The sequence below is a fragment of the Heloderma suspectum genome, chromosome 4 (genome assembly GCF_057233095.1).
Source record: "Heloderma suspectum isolate Gila_16-S chromosome 4, 16-S_ref, whole genome shotgun sequence".
Lineage (NCBI taxonomy): Eukaryota > Metazoa > Chordata > Lepidosauria > Squamata > Helodermatidae > Heloderma > Heloderma suspectum.
The window spans coordinates 185,826,904-185,848,179 of NC_139461.1; the positions used below are offsets into that span (position 1 = coordinate 185,826,904).

Below are 21,276 nucleotides of genomic sequence, written 5' to 3' on the forward strand. Positions count from 1 at the left end.
TGCCCAGGCTACAACATATACTGTAGATGCCATCAGACCGAGGAGCCTCTGGATTTGAAACACTGTCATCCTGCAGCAACAAACTATCTTGTGAGCCAACTCCTTTGAAGTCCAACATCTGTCTTGGGGCAAGTAAGCTGTTGTGGTTGTAGCATCTAGTACTGCACTGATGAAGGGGATCACTTGAATGGGTTCCAATCTGGATTTCTCTTCATTTATTATAAGACCCAGCAAATTCAATAGGTTCCTGACTAATATTACTGCTTGAATAAGATGTTTTGACAGTGCCACTATTAACCAATCGTCTAAGTACAGGTATATCTTGATACCTTGAGTGCAAAAGTATGCACACACCACTGCCATGGAGAAGACATGTCGTGTGGATGCCAAGCCAAAGGGGAGAACAGTGAACTGGAACATTTGATCTCCGATCACAAAACGAAGATATTTCTGATAGTCCTCCCTGATGGCAATGTGGAAGTAGGCACCTTTGAGTTATATCAAAGGAAACCATACACCGTGACAAAGAAGAGGGATAACAGTGGCTAAAGTAGTCATTCAAAATTTTCTTGCCTTGATGAAAACGTTGAGATCCCTGAGATCCAGAATGGGGCAAAGTCCTCTTTGGTACTGTAAAGTAATAGGGGAAAAATCCAATCCCTGTACGGTAAGGTATAACTCTTTTGATAGCTCCCTTTACTAACAACGTAGTTGCCTCTAACATCACAGCTTCCGAAGGTGGTGTAATGCGGACGGTACTGAGTGGAGGGAAGACTTTGAACTCCAAATGATATCCAGACTGGACAATGTTGAGTACCCATTGGTCTGAAGTTATGGTTCTCCCATTCACTAGAAAACCGCATAGGATGGAGCTGAAAACTGGGAGACATGGATCGCAGGAGGCCTGGCATCTGATTGAGTCAAAGTCGCCGCTTGGAGGAACTGTCCCCCTTGGAACGCGATTGACAAAAGTGATTAGTAGGGAGTTGCTTTCTCTGAGGCTGCTGCTGATAGAATCTAGAAGGCTTATCCTGATATTGGCACAGCTGCTGGAATTGCTGTTGTCTATACCATTTCCTCTGCCTAAATGATGGTTGGTGAGATGGTTGTGAAATTCCCATCTTCTTGGCGGTGGTCTTCGCCTTCTGAATGGCATCCATCACCTCATCGGTTTTGGAATTAAAGGGCCCTGCCCATCAAAGGCGAGATCCTCTATGTGTGATTGAGCCTCAGCTATCAAGCCTGCTGACCTGATCCAAGCGTGTCTGAGAAGGGCTATCGCCCCCACCATCACTTTCACATCGCAGTCAGCTTGGTGACAAGTAGTACTGATTTGCTGCTGAGATAACTTTACTGCTTCTGCTTGGAAAAGCCATGCAAGTCCTCTCTGGTCTTCTGGAAGGTAGTCACATAAAGAACCAATCTTTTCCCACAAAAAAAGCTGATATGTTGACATCGTGGCCTGGTAATTCGCCACGCAGAGACTAAGTGCAGATGAGGAATAAATCCTCCTGCCCAATAAATGTAACCTGCAGCTCTCTTTATCAGCCGGTGAGGCATGTATCCTCTGGAATTTACCCTGCAATGATTCTACTATAATAGAATCAGAACTCAGATGAGTGAACAAAAATTCCATGTCCTTTTATGCCACCTTGTACAGGGATTCCAATCATTTTGACATGCGGGCCATTGAAGAGGGGGGCCTTCCAGACTTCCTTAACTGTTTGAAGCAACGTAGGGAGAAAAAGAATGGAAACTGGAGCCAACACCTCTGTGTATACCACATCGAAGACTAGGTCCTGTAATCTTTCAGCCTGTTGTTGGGTCTCAGTACCGAACGATTGTGCCATCCTTAGAATCTGCTCATGGAAATTGTAAAGATCCTCAGAAGGTGAAGCTCCCTCCCGCACTTGCACTGCGTCATCAGGGGATGAGACTGATGGCAGTACCAAAGAGACTGACGTCAAATCTGACTGACAGTCTTCAAAGGATTGAGGGGACAAGGCCGCTGTGGTCCTGCTCCTCCTCCTTAGTTTTTGAGGTAGGCAGAGGTGGAAGAGGCCATGACTGAACCGATTCTACAATCTCTGACACAAATGGGACTGATGATCCCATTGATGGCTGTGCATGTCCTCTCAAAGAGGTTGAACATGCTGTAACTGGAGGAGGCAAAAAATGATCCTTTCTTGGTGGTCTCACAACCATGGCTGAAGGGGCTGAACGATATCAAGGGGATGTCACTCCTAGATACCTTGTCCAATCATGAATAATATCATGACGGTAATGCCAATCCTTGTATTGGTAGTGCATCGTTGGCGGAAAGGACCAATCACCATATCTGTCCCAAATACAGAGAGGTGAATGGGATCTGTAGCCAAAATGCCTTTCAAAGTGATCATGACAGAGTAGACCTGATATTCCAGAGTGAAATGAATCAGGTGAAGTATCCCTATACAGGCGCTCCCTTGGTACTGGAGGAGGAGACACCTGTGCGTGAGGTGGTGATCCGTGAGCAGCTATTGGTGGCAACACCTCCCTTATTTCTCCTTCCAACATCGGTGCCATGTACAACGGCTCAGGCAACAGTACCAAAGGGGCTTTCAGTACTGACAGAGAAGACGACAGAGCTGTCTGGATGGAAGAGTCCAAAAGTGGTAGAGGCAGCAGGATTGGCATTTGACGGTGATCAGGAGACTGAGAAGGAAAAGGGACTGAACTGTTGCCCTTCTTTTTCTTCTTCTTAAGAGCCTCAGACATTGCTTTAGATGCTCTTGGCATCTTATTTATTTATTTCATTTCTATACCGCCCAATAGCCAAAGCTCTCTGGGCAGTTCACAAAAATTAAAACCAAACAGCACACAATAAATTTAAAATATATAGAACATTAAAACCACAATATAACAATACAACCACAATAAAACCTAGCAGCAGTGCAGGAGTTTAAAATACAGATTTAAAACAGCAAAGCTAAAAGTTTAGAAAGCTAAAATGCTAAAATGTTCTTTGCCTTCTTTGATAGCCATTTAGCTGTAGAGATCAACAAGGACCTACCTGGGGTGGGCGGATCTGCACGACCCGTGGTTAGGGTCGGAGTCTTGGCTTCTTCCCCAGATGGTAAGCCTTATCTGTCATCTGAGAAGTAGAAGGCTTTGAATGTGTTGAACTGATCGCTTCCAAGGCTTTCTTCCACAAGATGGCCTTTAAGCGGTCCAATCGGTGGTGCTTAGTCAGTTTAGTAAAGTTCATACAGTGCCTGCAGGTTTCCGCCACATGAGATTCCCCCAAGAAAAATAAACTAAGCGAATGCCCATCGGGGGTGGGGGGGTAGCTTACTGCCACATTGGATGCATTTACGAAAGGGGGCCTTCACAGCCATGCGCCGCCAAACGGCGATCAAAGATTGAGAAAAAACAAAAGATAACTACCTAAGTAAACTCTAATTCTTTTTTTATTCTTTTTTTTTGTAGAAAGAAGAAACAGTAAGAAAAAGAGTCAGTAGAAAGAGATCCTAACTACCTCAGCAAATAGCCAAAGAGAAATCCTAATGAGGCATCCTTAGAACAAGGCAGTTGAAAGAGAACTGAGGGAATGAGTAGGAACCTGCTGGTATATGTACAGTGAGTGGTGTGGGAGGATTCCCGCCAAAAATGTTTTTCCTCAGGTACAGAATGTTCTTGAATGAGGCTCTGTGAAGGCTCAGGGCCCATATGTGTAATGCACAGAGACCACGAAAAAGAACAAAAAAGTAGTGAGCCCACTCTGTATTGGTGCAGGAACATGCAAAAGCATGCAAGCTAGTTACTTCACTGATAATCTCCTCCTCACAGTGCATCCCAAGCCATCCTCATTTGTGTACTTTCTGGCCATTACATGGAAGGTGTAATGTACAACCTAGTCCATCTGCACATACAGCCACAATAACTTTGCAGTGATTTCTGCAATTGGACTTGCAATTTTTCAAGCCACCACATTTACAGGAATGTGGATCACTCTGTTTGTGAACAGGCTGGTTCAAATGTTATATTCTCCAGAAGGATGCATTCCCAGGGAAACCAAAGATAGGGATTACTAGATTGGTAGCCTCACTGGCCTTGGTTGTAAGCAAAGTGCCTCTGTGAGCCTTGTCCTGTGTCTATGGCAATAACACATGTGATATGGGGAAAGGTTCCTTTTGTCTGCTTTCACTCAGTTATTAGCAATTTATTTCAGCTACTTTTCAGGTGAGAAACTACAAGTATGTCAAAATAAATAGGTACATTGGCAACTATAAAGAATAAACTGCTGCAGAGAGCAATGCAACAAATTCCAAAAGGGAAAAGTTTGTGTTTTTTAAAAGCAACAGAAGGAAACCATCTGTTTAAAGTCTAAATATTTAGTTTATGCTCATTTTTAAAAACTAAAAGTGCAGCAAAATCTAAGGTAGCACTCATCGACAAAACAAATACCATCTTTAAAAGGTTATCAAGAAAAGTGAAGTAAAAATGCGTACATATTTTAAATTAACACAGCATGTAAGAGTCAAAATATCCTTTAGGGCCTTCAGAATGGATCTTTATTAAAATGATGAGATTGTAGTTAAACCAAACTGTGTACAAGTTTATCTGAGAAAGTGAAATATCTCTCTGATGATCTGTTGATAAATTACTTCTGAATGACACAAGTGAACTTGTGGAAGGCACTCATGAAATTCATGACAACACAATTCTATGACAGTGAGGTATGTTTAACTTCCCTAGGTCCCATTGGAATTAATGTGAAAAGTTAATCATGACTTAAAGTGCACAGATTTCAGTGGGAACTGAATACAGCTAACTTAGTCTGGATCATATCCAATAATTCAAAACAATGTAACTAAATAATCTTGTAATCCCCTTTGTGTTTGTTTTCATGGAAACAAAATGTCTGAAGTCCCAAATACTGTCAGAGCCAGAAATATTGGAACAAGGATAACTGTTTTGGCAGTTGGCCTCTGTACACCACCACATTGAAGGTGAAAGGAAACACACCCAGATGGGAGCGAAGTCAGGACTTTCAGCTGTAATTCAAGGGGTTTGACAAAAGTGGGGCACTAACCATTCAGGAAGCACAGCCAGTGGCATACACATACCCCCATCGTTGGTGGCTCATAAGTAATGGAACGAATGGCTGACAAGCAGCTGCATGGTCAGGCGTGGCCTGTTTCCTGGGTACACCATGACCAATCAAGCAGAGAAAAGGCCTGGAGGTGGTTCTGAGTGTTACATTTGCATTTGCTAGCTGTTCACTGGAACTCCCAACATGAGGTCCAAAGAGGTGTCCATGCGAGTGAAGGAGGCCATCATTAGGCTGAGGAAACAACATAAACCATCAGAGAGATCGCAAAAACGGTGGGAATGGCCAACACAACAGTTTGGAACATCCTGAAAAAGAAGGAATTAACTGGCAAGCTCAGCAACAGCCAAAGGCCTGGAAGACCATGGAAGACAACTAAAGTGGATGACCGCAGAATTCTGCTCATGGTGAAGAGGAACCCTTTCACAACATCTAGCCAGGTTAAGAATGCTCTTCAGGAGGTAGGCATGTCATTGTCAATACCTACAGTCAAGAGACAGCTTTATGAAGGTAAATACAGAGGCTTCACAACAAGGTGCAAACCACTGGTAATGTTCAAGAACAGACAGGCCAGATTAGCCTTTGCCAGCAAACACCTAAAAAAGCCTGCCCAGTTCTGGAATAAGATTCTTTGGACTGATGAAACCAAGATTAACTTGTACCAGAATGATGGGAAGAGAAAAGTACGGAGAAGGAAAGGAACAGCTCATGATCCAAAGCATACCACATCATCTGTCAAACATGGTGGAGACAGTGTTATGGCATGGGCATGTATGGCTGGCAATGGAACCAGGTCACTGGTGTTTATTGATGACCTGACTGCTGAGAAAAGCAGCAGGATGAATTCTGAAGTGTATAGGGCAATACTTTCTGCTCAGATTCAGCCGAATGCTGCCAAACTGATAGGATGCCGCTTCATATTGCAGATGGATAATGACCCAAAACATACAGCAAAAGCTACCCAAGAGTTTCTCCAGGAAAAGAAGTGGGATGTTCTTCAATGGCCAAGTCAGTCACCTGATCTCAGCCCAATAGAGCATGCTTTTCACTTACTGAAGACAAGACTGAAGGCAGAAAGACCCACAAACAAGCAGCAGCTGAAGGCAGCTGCAGTAAAGGCCTGGCAAAGCATCTTGAGGGATGATACCCAGCATTTGGTCATGTCCATGGGTTCCAGACTTCAGGCAGTGATTGACTGAGAAGGATTTTTTTCATCCAGGTATTAAAGGCGATCCTTAAGTTTGAAATGATGTTTGTTCCATTACTTATGAGCCACCAACGATGGGTGTGTGTGTGTATGCCACTGGCTGTACTTCCTGAATGGTTAGTGCCCCACTTTTGTCAAACCCCTTGAATTACAGCTGAAAGTCCTGATTTCACTCCCATCTGGGTGTGTTTCCTTTCAATTTCAATGTGGTGGTGTACAGAGGCCAGCTGCCAAAACAGTTATCCTTCTTCCAATAGTTCTGGCCCTGACTGTATTCTAAGCAAATCATCTCGTTCTAGTACTTAAAAAAAAAAAAAAAAGTTGAAGCTGTTGCCTGACCCAGAGGGAATACAAGTGTTTGCTTTTCAGGGACCTCAAACCCCCTTTGGGCCATCATCTCCACTGTATGAAATACAAACTTCATTATTTTGTTAAGCAACTGATTTATGTTTTATTCAGACATTGTTAAGTTAAGGGCACTTGAATGCACTCATTCCCTTTCTGGGACCAATACAGCGATAATATTTTTATTAGGGTAGAGATAGTTGTCACTCTGCCAGAATAGCCCTTTGACTCAAACCAGGATTGGTCTGCGTGGTTTGGCATGGCCTCTAATGTAAGTATCTCTCTGTACTTGACCAGGTCTCTGCTCAGGTTACTCTCTTAGAGGAATCTCCAAAGTAGATGTTTTTCAGTTTGTACCCTGTCCAGACATCAGAGAAACTAAGAAGGGTGGGTAAATATTGAGGAGAAGCACTAGCCAGTCGGATGCTTTTGGTCTTACCCAGCACTAGTTACTTGGAGGACGAGTGCATCTGAACATGTATAAACCTTTATTAAGACATTGTTTCAATTTTTCAAGGTTGTAGACCTGAAAAGTGATATATAAATGTTTAGAATAAAATTTAAAATCTAGGAAGCAAATTCTCTGATGATTGGTTACACTGAGTAGATCATAGCTTTATAGCGGGGTGGGTGGGTTATTCATCATGTATTATTGTTTGTTTGTAAGCAGCCACCTTGGGAGAATATGGACCTGCAAGGCAGCACATAAATTCCTGAAATACACCATGGACAGGGAACCACCAGCTCACGGAACTTGTGTTTCTGGTCATTTGGGGGCTTGTACCCAGAAGTGCTACATCACCGCCGGCAGTACAAGCTGTGCATGCACTGGGAACCAGTGGTGCTGGCTGTCAGTGGTCAGTCAATGTTGGATCATACCCACAGATCAGAGATAACAGTGGGAATTCCTCTGCCTTCCATCCCTCTCCTAAATGGGAGGGGGAGAGGCACATTAATGATCAGAGATAACAGTAGGAAAATTTTGCCCATAGCCTTGTGCATAGGATTGCACCTTCAGTTGTTACACAGTGAGCCTTTTTGAATTTGAATGCTACTAGTAGTCTGAAAATCAGCTTTGCAGCTCTTCATAGCTATTGAAAATAAATGCTGTTTTATTACAAGGTATGTTTTTATGACCCTCTTTTGCAAGCAAGAAGATTCATGGCTATTGGAGTAGAGAAACTCTACCAATACCCACGATCTGCAAAGATGCTATTTCCAGTTGGGACAAGGCCTGTTTATCGGCACATGGGAAAGGTCTTTCTCCTGTGTTGTCCCCAAACTACGGAATGTGCTCCCTCAAGATCTACGATTAGCCCCACTCTCTTGACCTTTACAAAGGTGTGAAGATGCATCTTTTCAATTTAGCCTTTAAAATATGTAGTTATTAAGGTTTTAATGCTTTTACTGTTTTAATGTGATTCTTTTTATTGTTTTAGGGCTTTGTTTTAAATTGTAGTATACCACCTGGCAAAGGGCCAGATGGGGGTCATCCAGCCCTCCACCCAATTATAGTTCCCCACCCATGCTATATATCTTTCCCCAGGAGAAAACCCCATAGAACTCAATGGGGCTTACTTCTAAATGGACATGGGTAAGATTGCACTGTGAATGTTCCAGTCCTGTGTTTGAACGTCACTGGCCACCACCTTAATCTTAATAAACCTTAACGTTTATTTATTTGTTTATTTAAAATTGGCTTATTTTGTACTGATAACCTACCAACACTGCCAAGCAGTCCTTTAAGACTTCAGAAGTTTTATTTAATATCAGCTGAATCTTTGGGAAACTTTTAAGGAGAGAAATATGAAAGGGACAAATTCTGACTTCTGATATTCTCAACATACTGCTCACCAATCGCACAGAACTGTAAACATCTTTGTGAGCGGAATCCTGGCATGTGATCAAACTTCCTTTCCACTTTCCTTCAGTCCTGTGTCTTTCTAGAGTCTAAGCCTGCAAGCAGGGGAACTGGTTGATTTTTTATATATTGTACAGCACCTAGAACATTTTAAGCCCCTTAAGAACTATTAATGGAGATGAAACAAAATCTTTTTGTTTCATCATGCAGAGTTACTTCACAATGCCTCATACATCATGGGCCCCAATACAAAGGCTGCCAAAAGCCTCTTCTGAGAATGAGCTGGGAGATGAGCCAGACAAAGGATAAAGCAATTATGGCAAATGAGGGACTGTGCTACATGTGGTGGGACATACCACTTCCACACACCATTGCCACATGTCACTGGCTGGGTGAAGACATTCCATGCAACTAGACAGACTCCCATGGCAAGAACAACACCAGGGTTATGCCCTATCATGCAGTGCACCATCTATATGCGGTCTATCGTGTATGAAGAATATTATATTGGTTTATAACAATGTCTTACTGCTGGAGTATGGAACATTTTAAATGAGTTTAAATTTAAAATTGGGATTTTTTTGAAATACTGAGGAAGTATAAATGCAAATCTGGTCCTTTGCATCAGTGAAATAGGCAATTTATGGATGACGAGTTTCATGCAGCCTCCGCAGGCCCATATATTGTGGTCCCTGCACATATTTGCCTCTTTTCATTATGTACAACCCAGTAGTATTTATTTCTACCTACTCACACCACTCTAGCAAAGATCTTCCCCACCTAAAAAGATGGATACCTAAATGTGGGGTTAATCAATGTATGGAGAGGGGAATCACAGCCTCTGGACCCATCCTCAACCTCTACACCAGAGGTGGGGAACCTTTTTTCGGCTGAGGGCCAGATCTACATGGAAATGGAATGAGAAGCGCTTTCACATTTTATCTGGATTTTCATGAAACTGGCTTTGGTCCGTCAGCAGCACACGAAGCAAGAAAAGCGGAGTATACACTACCGAAAAACCTGCTTTCACAGCTCACACAGCACTTGAAAATGGCCATACTTCAGGGTTGGGTGGGTGGAGCCCGGCGAGATGCTGTTCAGTGAATAAGAGAGACTTGCTCCCTGCCACTTTCAATGCTCCCCTTCTCAGGGAAGTTTACTGGAAGCCCTGAATTAAGACCCTGTAGTTTACCCCACACATCCCCAACATACCATTGGGATGTTGTGAAATATTAAAATTATGCTTATATGAATGGACATACAACAGCCTGCATTCTGTGAATGGGTAAAGTCACTACTGCAGTATTCTGACTGATTGAAACAGCTTAACTGCACTGTTATGACTAGGAAAAATACTCTGCAGGGGTAAAGCCGCTACTGCGGTATTCTGTCTAACTGGAACAGCAAAACTGCGCTTTTACAAATGGAAAAAACAGGCTGCTCTTGAAGTCCTGAAGGAGTAGCACCTGTGTGAATGGAGGAGGTGCATTGCTTCCTTCCACTACTACAATGGCACATGCTCCTGCCCAAGGCGCTGAGCAGCAACTCCGGTTCTTCTTTTCCTCCTCCCCCCCTCCTGCCATCTTGGCTCCACGTGTTAAGCTCAGGCTTTCTGCTTCAGCTCACTCTTCTTCGGATCCCTGGGGCCAGCCACTGCTGCCGCTCTTCCACTCTTTCTCTCGCTCTTCCTTACACCTTCCCAATGGCTGATGAGGGAAGAAGAAGGAGCAGTGAAAACCCCCAAGCCGGGGGAGGGTGGTGTTCCTGACCACTCATGATTCAATTTTTGATGGAGAGCTGTCAATAACTTGCAGCAGGATCACTTGTGGGGCACAGGAGGAAGAGGAGGCTGGAGGATTTTTTAAAAGGAAATCTCACACTTGCAAATTGAGCCCAACCGAGTACATTGGCTTTGACGGAATGGAGAAGCACTTATATGAATGGGAAGAACAGGCTGCAGTCTGTGAATGGATAAAGCCACTACTGCAGAATTCTGAATGACTGGAGGTAAAAACAGGCTGCATCCTGTGAAGGGGAAAACAACCCTACTGCAAATGGGGGGAAAGAGGGAATGGGGGGCAACCCCACCCCTTTGTCAAGTCACAGCCAGGTCACAGAAATAAGCACGCCCAGGATTTAATGCGGGGGGACAGGGCACACTGCAGTGGAACTGCTCTGGAGCTGCATTTAAGAAAAACAATGCACTAAATGGACTTTCTGAAAATGCACCTTTTCCAGATGGAAGCTGTGGGGTTTGTGCGGATTGGTGACAGCGTTATCTGTCACAAACAACCCTAATGTGCTCTCCCTCCACATGAAATCAGCAGTGTAGACTGGGCCGAGGACGATGTTTTCTCAGGGGCCACATGATAGCAGTGGGTGGCAGCAAAGTTAGCAGTGGGCAAAGGCACCACTTTTCTCTCTCTTTAACATCAACCCTTTCTCAATCTGCCTAGCAGGGTGCTGGGGAAGGGAGAGGTTGTTCTTGCCAGAGGTTTGAACTGAGCTCTTGCAGAGGGCTTCTTAAATTAGGCAGAGAGCCACCTGCAACTCTAGGCTACAGATTGCCCACCCATGCTCTACACATTGATCAGCCCTGTGCACAAGAACCATTCAATGTGTGATCAGAAATGGAACCGGTAGATTCAATCCCAGCCTCCCTCCCCACTTGTTGATTAGCACCACATTTCATCATCTGCACAGGGCTCTACTTTACTGGCATCACACAAACTGGAATGGGTTCTGAAACACAATGTATGTGTCTGGGGTGGGGGGACACCAAGCATTTCCAGGCCACCACAGAAATGCAAGATGGTCCAGTGTGTGAAAGGAAAGTCGGTCAGCCCAGCTTCTCCATATTCAGTTGAGTTTTTAAGGCATGAGTCAGCATTTTGCAGAAAGGGTTATAGATGCAAGTGAGACTTTAACATACTACTAACAAAACATCACTAAAAGCATGGGAGGTAATAATCAGCAAGATGATACTTTATGAGTCACTGGGACACGATACTACATTAGGGGACTGGATTTGGGGAGACACTTATGAATCTCTTCTTAGAGTCAGCTGGAAGACGGGCATGACAAAGGATAATGCAATTATGGCAAATGGAGTATGCTTTGCATTCCCTAGCATCTGGTCAGTTGCTCTGCTGCCTTCATGTGTTTTGAAGTCCCTTGACAACTATAAATAAAATACTAAGTCTGCCACAGGAAAGGGAATTGATAGGAAGAAATACATATTATTGCAGACATAGTCTAGTTAAGAGTTATGAAGCATCATAACTGATTCACTGGGGCTGAGTGATGTTCTTTCTTCATGGGAGGCAAAAGCAGTGGCTTAATTACCGGGGTTCCTTGAATACATTTTTGAAATTGTTTTATTCTTCCCCACCCATCCCAGTTCTCTTTTTTGTAGAACTGGGGGCGGGGGGGAACCCCCTCTCCTATGTAAGAGAGATTCTAGATTATGCAGTTGGAATTTGTAACTACTACACTTAGTATCTTATCAGTCCAGCACTAACTTAAAAAAACTTTTTAAAAAGGAGGGGAGGAGAGATAACACTTTGACATCTGCATTAAAGCATGGTATCCTTTCCACCTGCCTCTATAGGAGAGGCCACAAAACAGACACACACTATTTAACATATTACTGACAGAATGATGAGAAAGCTCCTGTCAGGCATGGGCCAGCCGGGTGTCGGAGACAAAATGCACAGCCCCAGCTGACTAGTTAGAGAAAGTCTGGAGAGGTACAATTATAGAGGCATATGACAAGCCTTCATGCTTGACTAACTTGAGAACCAATGACATGGCATTAAACAGCAATTCTTCCTACCCAACGGTCACAGAACAGCAATAAGTCAACTGATGCACTGTTGTAAAATCATGATTTATTCCTTTGCTTTGAATACACAAGACTACAGCATGATGTTCTGGTAGACTACCACAGCAGGTTCACTTGGGGCCCAAATATCTAGGGCCTGCCTACAGCAGGCATAAAATCAATGTTCTAGCACTGCCTTCCTGAAAAAGCTTTCCACACTAGCTTAATAACAACTACAGTGACTGAATTTTAAAAAGCTGCATTAAGGATATTACATCCCCATCGCTTTAAAAAGTATTCTGTGCATGTAGTATATATTTATACATGTACACATAGGAAGATGTACAATAAAAAGAACTGGAAGTCAAGAAAAAACATATGAAATACAATTTTTGCTTAAACTGAATGAAATGCAACCATGTATTAACTTATGTTTAAAAAATGAAGACATGTTAATAATTGAGAAGCTGATTGATAGTGGAATTCTTTATACCTATTTTTCCCCCATGAAAACATGTCGCTTACCGCAGGCACCCCCGCCCCCCGCAAACACTTCTCTTTGTCATTTACATAAGTATCAGGATTAATCCTTTATTTTGATTACACCACAGGATGAAATTTAGTGGCATAGCGATACTAGATCTAAAGAATGATGGCTTAGATCTTCAAGCAATTTTGCATCCCCCACAAAAGAAAAAGAAAGAGAGCTTGAGAGGGACCTTGAATTATGTGTTTTGATATCGGTGCTACTGCCCTTAGATAGTGAACCGAAACAGAGCTGATAACTTGTAGGTGACATCACAACTCAGTCTGCATGAACAGTTGGTATTAAGTTAACCTCAAAAGATAAAGGACAACTCCCTTAACAATAGAATGTATTTGATAATGCTATTTTCAAAGGAAAAAGGCTCCTAAAAAAGGAAAACTCTAAGGTAAGACTTATTTGTTCACTGGGAAAATATAGTCAAAATTTGCTTTATTTTATGCAGCTGCTAACCATAAAAGTAATATCTAATGCTCTCTTATTCAAATGAATATCTAACACCAAAAGCTTTAGTTATTTTATTTATTAGTTTATTAAATTTCTTAATCGCCCATCTGGCCGGTCACCCAGCCACTTTAGCTATTAATACAAAATTATTAAATAATGTTTAATAAGAAATATAAAACATAACTAGAAACGTAGCATCTTTCAAAATGATGAGAACAATTTAGCTGCAATTCCTGCTTAGCCTAACCATAGAGCCACTAAGGGTTTTTGCATGAGAATGGCAGCTGACAATGGTCCAATTTGGACAATCATATCTCACCTTAATAACTAAAGACATGAACAAGTCTTTTGCTTGCAAACCAGCCCCTTTCCTCCTTTCATGGTGCAAACACACCAGGAAGTCTCTTGTTAAGCATAATTTCCTGTTTTGCCTGAACCAGACACTGTATTTACTAGCTTCAGAACAAGCCAGGATCCTAGACCAACATCAGACCATGGTTGAGGATCCTAGCTTGTTCTAAATGTGAGAACCATACTTCCCTGGTGCATATGAAATGGGAAACTATGGTTAATAAGAGACTTCCCGGTTTGATTGCTCATGCCACAAAGAGAGGAGCAAAGATGATGCATACACAGGCAAAAGGCTCATTCATATGTTGGCTTATTAAATTGATATCTGATCACTTCGAGGCTGTACTTAACAGAGTAAATAAATTTACCCGGTTCATACCATGGGTTCTTTCTCTGGCTTGTCTGGAGAGAAATAAGCCAGAGGTCCAGGTTCGAATGCAATGCTAAACAAGCCAGGGATGGAAATCATTGTTTAGCTGCTCCCACTTGCAGTGGGAATGACAAAGCAGTGTCCACCAGCACACTGCCTCATTCACGACAACCCACAATTTTTTAAAAAATGTGGGCTACTGTGACATGCAATAAAGACCTGCTGGAAGTCTGGATATACAAAACAGTTAATCTGCATGCTTCACACAATATTTAGAGTTTGTGTAGGAGAGTATAAAATTAGGATATAATCCAATTAACAGTTTTGTCATGTAAGTGGCAACTCTAAAGGGCTACCTCTTTGGACAAAAACATATGTGCTACCCAGTATTGATCCATCTAGCTCAATATTTCCTACTTTGACTTCATAATCTCAGACAGAAGACTAAGATTTTTTTCTTTTCTTTTCTTTTTTAAAGTGAAGACACCTGGGGTTGAACCTGGGACCTCATAAATGCAGTGCTCTACCACTGTGCTATGAGCCTCTCCTTTAGAAAACTGCAACACTGACTGGATGCCAAAATCTCCCAAAGTAAAAATACACTATATTACCTCTAAAAAGGCCAGTAACGGCAAGCCCAGCTAGGTGTGTGATTTAAATCCAAAACTGTTCAGACCATGTTCAGAAACTGACACAATGGCCTTTCGTGGCCTGCTACCTCGGATCCCTTTAATGAACATGCCACAAAACAAACTTCAAGACACTGAGGATGCCTACCTTGATGCAAAATCAGAAGGTGGAGCTATTCTACTGAAAATGGGATTGCCATGCTCTGCACTGGCTCTATGCTTAACCCACTGCAGACAGATGCAATCAAGGTTCCAGTATTGTAGGGATGTACGAAAGTTCTGCCACGAATCTTGGGGAGGCCGAATGCCAGCGCATTCAGCCCCCCGAAATCAGTGGCGGAACGGCCCGCCCCCCATCCCCCCCCCGGGACGGGACTTACCTTGGGCAGATCTTCCTGGCGGCGGCGGCGGCGGCGGCAGCTCTGGCGGCGGCTGCGGCAGCCGGTCTTCTGACCGGCTGCCGCTGCCGCCATTTCCAGTTAAAAAAAACAAAAAAAGTGATAGGCTACGTAAAGATTTACGTAGCCTGTCACAGCTAGATTTTAAAAAAACACCATGAAAGGCTACGTAAATCTTTACGTAGCATATCACGGCTGACTTAAAAAAAACACAACAACACACGTATGCAAATGGCCGCCGCCATGGCCGCCGCCATTTGTGTTCCTTATTTTGGCACGTCTTAGTCTACGTAAACATTTACGTAGACTAAGACGGCGAAAATAAGGGGGATGCAAATAGCGTAGCGTCTTAGACTAAGACGTGCCAAAATAAGGAACGCAAATGGCGGCGGCCATGGCCGCCGCCATTTGCGTACACACGTTTTTGTTTTTGTTTTTTTAATCAGCCATGATAGGCTACGTAAACATTTACGTAGCCTATCACGGCTGACTGCAGGGTCACAAACGGCGGCGGCTACAGCCGCCACCATTTGCATCCCTGCTAGCCAGCTGCTGGATGTTCGGCTGCTAGCGGAGCCAGCCGGTGGCTCCGCAGAATCGCTGCGGAGCACAGCTGGCCGGCCAGAATTTCGGGGGGGAGGAACGGAGCGCCTCCCCCCCCAGCCAGGATTCCGGAGGGAGGGACAGAACGCCTCCCCCCCAGCATCAACATAATCCACGAAACGGTAAGTGACTTTCATACATCCCTACAGTATTGTGAGCTGCAGATACATTACAATTGCTCCACACTGTCATCCCTGGCTAAAAAGGAACTATTGGTCATATTATACTTGAAGAGTGTCAAGCCAAAGACTAAATGGTGCAGACATGCCTCTCCATGAAAAGCAGAGTTAGACGTTGCAGAGTAGCTGTGTTAACCTATTGCAGCAAAACAGCAGAATATCTTGTGACACTTTAAAGACTAACAGGTTTATTGTGGCATCGGAAGAAGTGGGCTCTAGTCCATGAAAAATTATTCCACAATAAACCAGTTAGCCTTTAAAGGATCACAAGTCTCTTTGTTGTCTTTCCATGTAAAGAATGAACTCCACAAGTTGAACTGCAAGTACTCTCAACAAATGAATATAGGGCTTCTTTTTACCTCTGCCAGTATATTTTCTTGAAACTAAGAATGTCATTTAATCAACATTCTCTCATACCTGCACAACAAAACCTTAGGATAACTCAAATTTCAAAGCTTTTAGCTCATTTTAATGAGACCTAAGAATTGGGGAAGGCCTCATGTTCCGTTGACAGACTGCACTGTTGACAACAGATCGATAATTCCATGCAGGGTTTTATTTGTTCAAATGTTTAAAGCCTTGTTCCAGATATTACAGAAGACCTAAACAGTAATTCTGCACAGAATTAAGCTGCTGCAAGGAGTTTACTAATTAAATGCCATTTAAAGTAGCCTGTGTGCAGGTTTGAAGCCCTAGTGTACATCCAGGTCAGAAAACAATGCAAAACTATTTTCTGCATCTCTTGTTATTAGGTGCTTTCCTTAATACACATTTGCTTATACAACCTAGAGAAGTGGGTTATGAAAAGCGAAGATTTGGTTCTCTGAACTCTTTGAGCAATATTGGTGCAATATAAAATACTGTGCTGTGTAAGATGGCTCTGAAGGGGGAGTGGGGAGGGTATTCCAGAGGCCATTTAGAAGTTCATAAACTATTAAGCATAACTTAGATTTCCAAAGCGTTGGTTTCTAAAGAACAATTCCAGCAGAAGCAATACCCTGGCTTAAAGCCTGATGCCCAGTTGCACTTGATTCGCAACAGGCAAAGGTTTGCCAAGCTAGCTGAATGGGGAAAAAAGGGTCTTTCAACGTCATCATAACTGTTTCTTTGCATTTAACTTCCCCTGCTAAATAAGTTCTTTTTTTTTCTTTTTTTAAATTATGCTTAGTTCTCCTAGGCATTTTCTAAGAAGAGGGGTAACTTAATTCACTGACAAAGTCTGAAGATTTACATTCCACAAATGAAGGCACAGAGGCTGTTTTGTGGCATTATGAAATGAAAGATTTCAAAAGGTTTTTAAAAATCCATAAGAACTATAATTCTTTCTGCAAATGGATGCTTATTTAAAGTAAGCTTAGTTACATTTTAAATTATTTTCACCTACCTATATTACTTTCTGACCATTAATGTGATCATAGAGTAGGTGGCTCTACATAATTAAAGTCAGGTATTAAACTGCCTGTTATTAGCCTGGAAAGTATGTTGATCAAAAGATTTGAGAGAGTTCTGAGTTATATATTTCTGTACTTAAGTGTAATAGACAACACTATGCATATCCAATGATGCCCATTGGTTTGAAAGCAACGCTAGTTGCAAGTTAACTGAGATGGATTTAGACTTATAAATTACACCACATGGGAAAGGCTAAAACAAAAAGGATTGTCAAAAGATTCAGGCATGGTTATAGTGGCTAAACACAGCAGTCTTTATCTCAGCACCATCTGCAATGACATAAGAAAGCCATTTCAGCATAGGAGAAGCATAAAACCTGTAATAAAAAGGGCTATTTGGAATAGTAAGTTATTATCAACCTGAAGAGCTGCTCCAAAATCAGAGCTATTACAGTATATGCTCCCAAAACACTACTCTGCAACCAAGATGAATTTACCTATTACCAGGTTTAGGATAGCAGCTATTATCATGGCCCCTTGATTTCTTTCAAGTAGCTCCAATGGAATAAGACACAAGTGAATAATAAAGATCTTATAATAGCCCTTAAGAATTCTTTATAGGGTGGAAAGCACAGAAATGAACTCTAGAGAGTTAGAGAACTCTCATCCCTGGATAACAAAAAATAATTAACCTGACTTAATGTATCTGAGTAGGCCTTATATGAATCAGACTTTTGTGCTTCAAGAGTCAGATTAAAACCATATCTTTAAAAAAAAGTATGCAGATATTGTCTCATAAGTACATATGGAACATATTTAAATCTGCAGAGGTCTGCAGGCCTTTTTTGTGAGATGCTCAATATATTCTACTTGAAAAGAGAAGTGTGAAGTACTCACAGTGCTTAGTTTGCTGGAGGTAATAATGATGCGTCTCTCATGCAACATGCTGGCATAAAGTTGCAGCATGTTGTTCCCATCCACAGCAACAAAATATTCAGTAAGATTTCTCTGTTTAATAAAGAATAAGGTCTGTTAACACATTAATAGTGGTAATTGAGTGGTACATAAACTTATAACTATCTATTTCTTCCCAGCAGAAAGGAAGGGGGGAGAGAATGATCTCGTTAAAGAAATATGTCTGCACAATAAGAATCTTTAACTGAAATTCATCACCTCGTTATCATTTGCAAGATGAAAAATTAATTGTGTTTCAGGATATTTTGGGTAAGGTTGCCCTCCCTCACCAGTTTTTCTTTGAGTTTAGCTTATTAAACATAACCGCTTATTAAAAACATCCACTTGCATGTGTACACACACACACACACACACACACAAATCCTTGTCTCACTGAATTATTGCATCCATTGTAGGCAATGGATTATTTTTAATTGCATAAATGCTCATATTTGCAGCCCCCCCCCACACACACACACCATGGAATTTAAACTTAAGAGCATGGGTGCAGAACCTCAAGCCCTAGAGCCAAATGTGGCCCTCTGAGGCTCCCCAGATGCCCCCTTTCCCTCAAGCATCTGGTGGCTTCCCAGCTTTTGTGCAGTTTTTCTCCCCATTCTAAAGGTTAAAATGCCTCTCCTAAAGCTTAGTTCCTGGCAGTTAGAGCTTTAAGCCAAAATATGCTGGTATTTTGTGCCCTGTTCCTTTTGCCCTTGACACTACCCCTCTGCCTTTGGCCCGATCCATCACTGGAATGTGGCCCCCGAGGGCTTATCTGAAATAGAATTTGGCCCTCAGGCTGAAAGAGGTTCAACACCCCTGCTGTAGAGTGTTATCGTATGTGTAGATGAATGAATGTAGAATAAAGCCATAGGAAAGGGAGCTGGACTATTTAATTTTCAAGTCACGCCTATCCTTATAAGTTCCGTAGACATTAGCTAAATAGTTTATTCTTAACCCAATATAGATATCACAAATACCCCCAAAACTTACACTTTCAGGTACTGTTGGTAATCCAGTTATATCAGGAGTAATGAAATATGAATGCTGATCAAGGAACAAAAAACAAAAATACAAGATTATTGCCTCAGAAAGGGAAACCAGTATTAAAAATGGCTATTTATGTAAGCCAACTAACCTTTGGTTTTGCTGCAGTAGGACATATTATTAGTAAAGTAATCAGGAGCACCAGATCATTTGATTCAACAGACCACAAGCTGGAGTACCCATTTAAAAATATATTTTTACTAAAATCATGCCATTTTGCCGATTCCAAGATTAAAAAACAACATACGTTTAAGAGCATCAGCAGTGTGAAAGAATACATGGCAACACTCTTAACAGCAAAGTTAAAGAGGAAAAGTCATAATAAGAACAGCTTAAAGGAGATCAGAAGAAAAGGACAATACCTTCAGCTTCTTTTACAGCACCACTGTCCTAGTCAGGAACTAGTTTTATATGAGATCCACTCTGAGGGGATGGAGAGAGCTGACTCTCATATTCATAAAGAGGGATGTCAACAAATCCAGTACTGACAGCCACCATGCCCTTCTTATATCTCTCGTGTCCCTATGCTGGCAGCTTTGAGGCCCGCTAGTACAGTTCATGGGGATGGGTTAGGACTTGGGGCTACCAGCTGCTGACGCTTACAGTAAGTATAGGGTTTATACTGTAAAAACTGTTATGAGCATTTTTCCAAAGAGACACTGTTCCCCTGCAATAGTTTACAGCAAATATGCATATATAACTTTATTAACTTTTAATAAAGTTATATATGCATATTTTAATCTGATCTACAGAAGGTGTAAAAAAAGGGTATGCTCTGTAACTAGACATAAATTTATGCTCGTTTCAACAGTGTTAAACAAAATATAATTAGTGGCCTGGACAGGGGTGCTTTTCTTTGTCATTCTGCTCAGGTTTAGTTGCTATGAAACATTTGCTTATTGCAGCCACTTATATCACCCTTCCTCGTATGCAGATATTCTCAAACATCATCACTGTGAGCTCTCCAGGGCAAGAAAATAACTTCTTGAGCCTATTTAAAAGACACACAAACCTAGCCAGTCACGCCTACATTTGCTCTTAACCAGAGAGCAAACCAAAAAAAAGGTAAAGGAGAAAAGAATCCAAAGAACTCACAGCATGTTTAAGGATCCAAGAACCGGGGTTATGAAAAATTAAGGGATGCTTCACTTAACAATAAGCATAAGCAATATGTACACTACACAGGGTATGAGGCCTCTTGCTGACACACTGGCTTTCTAACACTAGAAATGGACATTGTGAGTGTCAAGGAGAAGCCAGTGAATGCTCGGAAGCAATCCATACTTAAGTTTTTAGGATTATTGGTATGGGCTGAAATCATCAGAGATAAAAAAATTATTCTGCTTTTATCAAGAAATGTGAGAGATTAGGAAGTGGGAAAACTGTAGTTTCCATTTAAGAATCTGGAAACTACAGGAAACTTAGGTGGTAGGCAGGGATGGTCTCTTCCTTTCCTCTCAATCATCAGCTGCCAATTACCATCTACAGATGACCTGCCCTGCTTCTGGTGATGGGGGATATGGAAGAAGAACGGTCAAAACTTCACTCCAAAATAAAAATAATCTTATCCTGCAGCTGTATTTTCAGTTGAACCACTATTTGAGGTACATTAACAGCACAATCTTATAATGTCTGCTCAGAGGTCCCCCTGAGTTAATGGGGTTTATACCAGGTAAAGTACAGGACTGCAGCCTCAGGGCAGTATCCAGTGGGGTCGCTGCCCTCCCACTGATTGTGTTGTGCCAGTGGGACTGACCACTTGCACAACCAGGAGTTAGCAGTTCTAAAAGTAAACCCCAAAGCAAACGGAAACGGTCATTTCTGGGTCAGGACAGGTCAGTGGAGCTCCCTTCTGTGAGTTCCACTCACCAACCCTGTTTTGGAAATGAGTAATTCCACGATTACTTTTAGAATCGCTACTCCCGTTTGTGCTAGTGGTCTTTCACCCTGGCACAATAGGATACTACCCTCAGTCTACAAATTAAACTCAGATCCTAGAGGAAGTCACACATTAGAGAAGGGAAAGCTACTGGCT

General features: G+C 42.2%; 1 protein-coding gene across 4 annotated transcripts in view; it reads right to left on the minus strand.

Moving 5' to 3' along the window:
• The window catches only part of DENND1B (DENN domain containing 1B), a 295,461-nt gene that overhangs the window by 115,941 nt on the left and 158,244 nt on the right, over window positions 1-21,276 (minus strand). For all 4 annotated transcript variants that reach the window (XM_084851502.1, XM_084851503.1, XM_084851505.1 and 1 more), the window contains 2 exons: window positions 19,188-19,241; window positions 18,138-18,248 (listed from right to left, as the gene is read on the minus strand). In XM_084851502.1, the coding sequence (XP_084707628.1) occupies window positions 18,138-18,248; window positions 19,188-19,241 (165 nt within the window). The remainder of the gene's footprint in view (window positions 1-18,137; window positions 18,249-19,187; window positions 19,242-21,276) is intronic.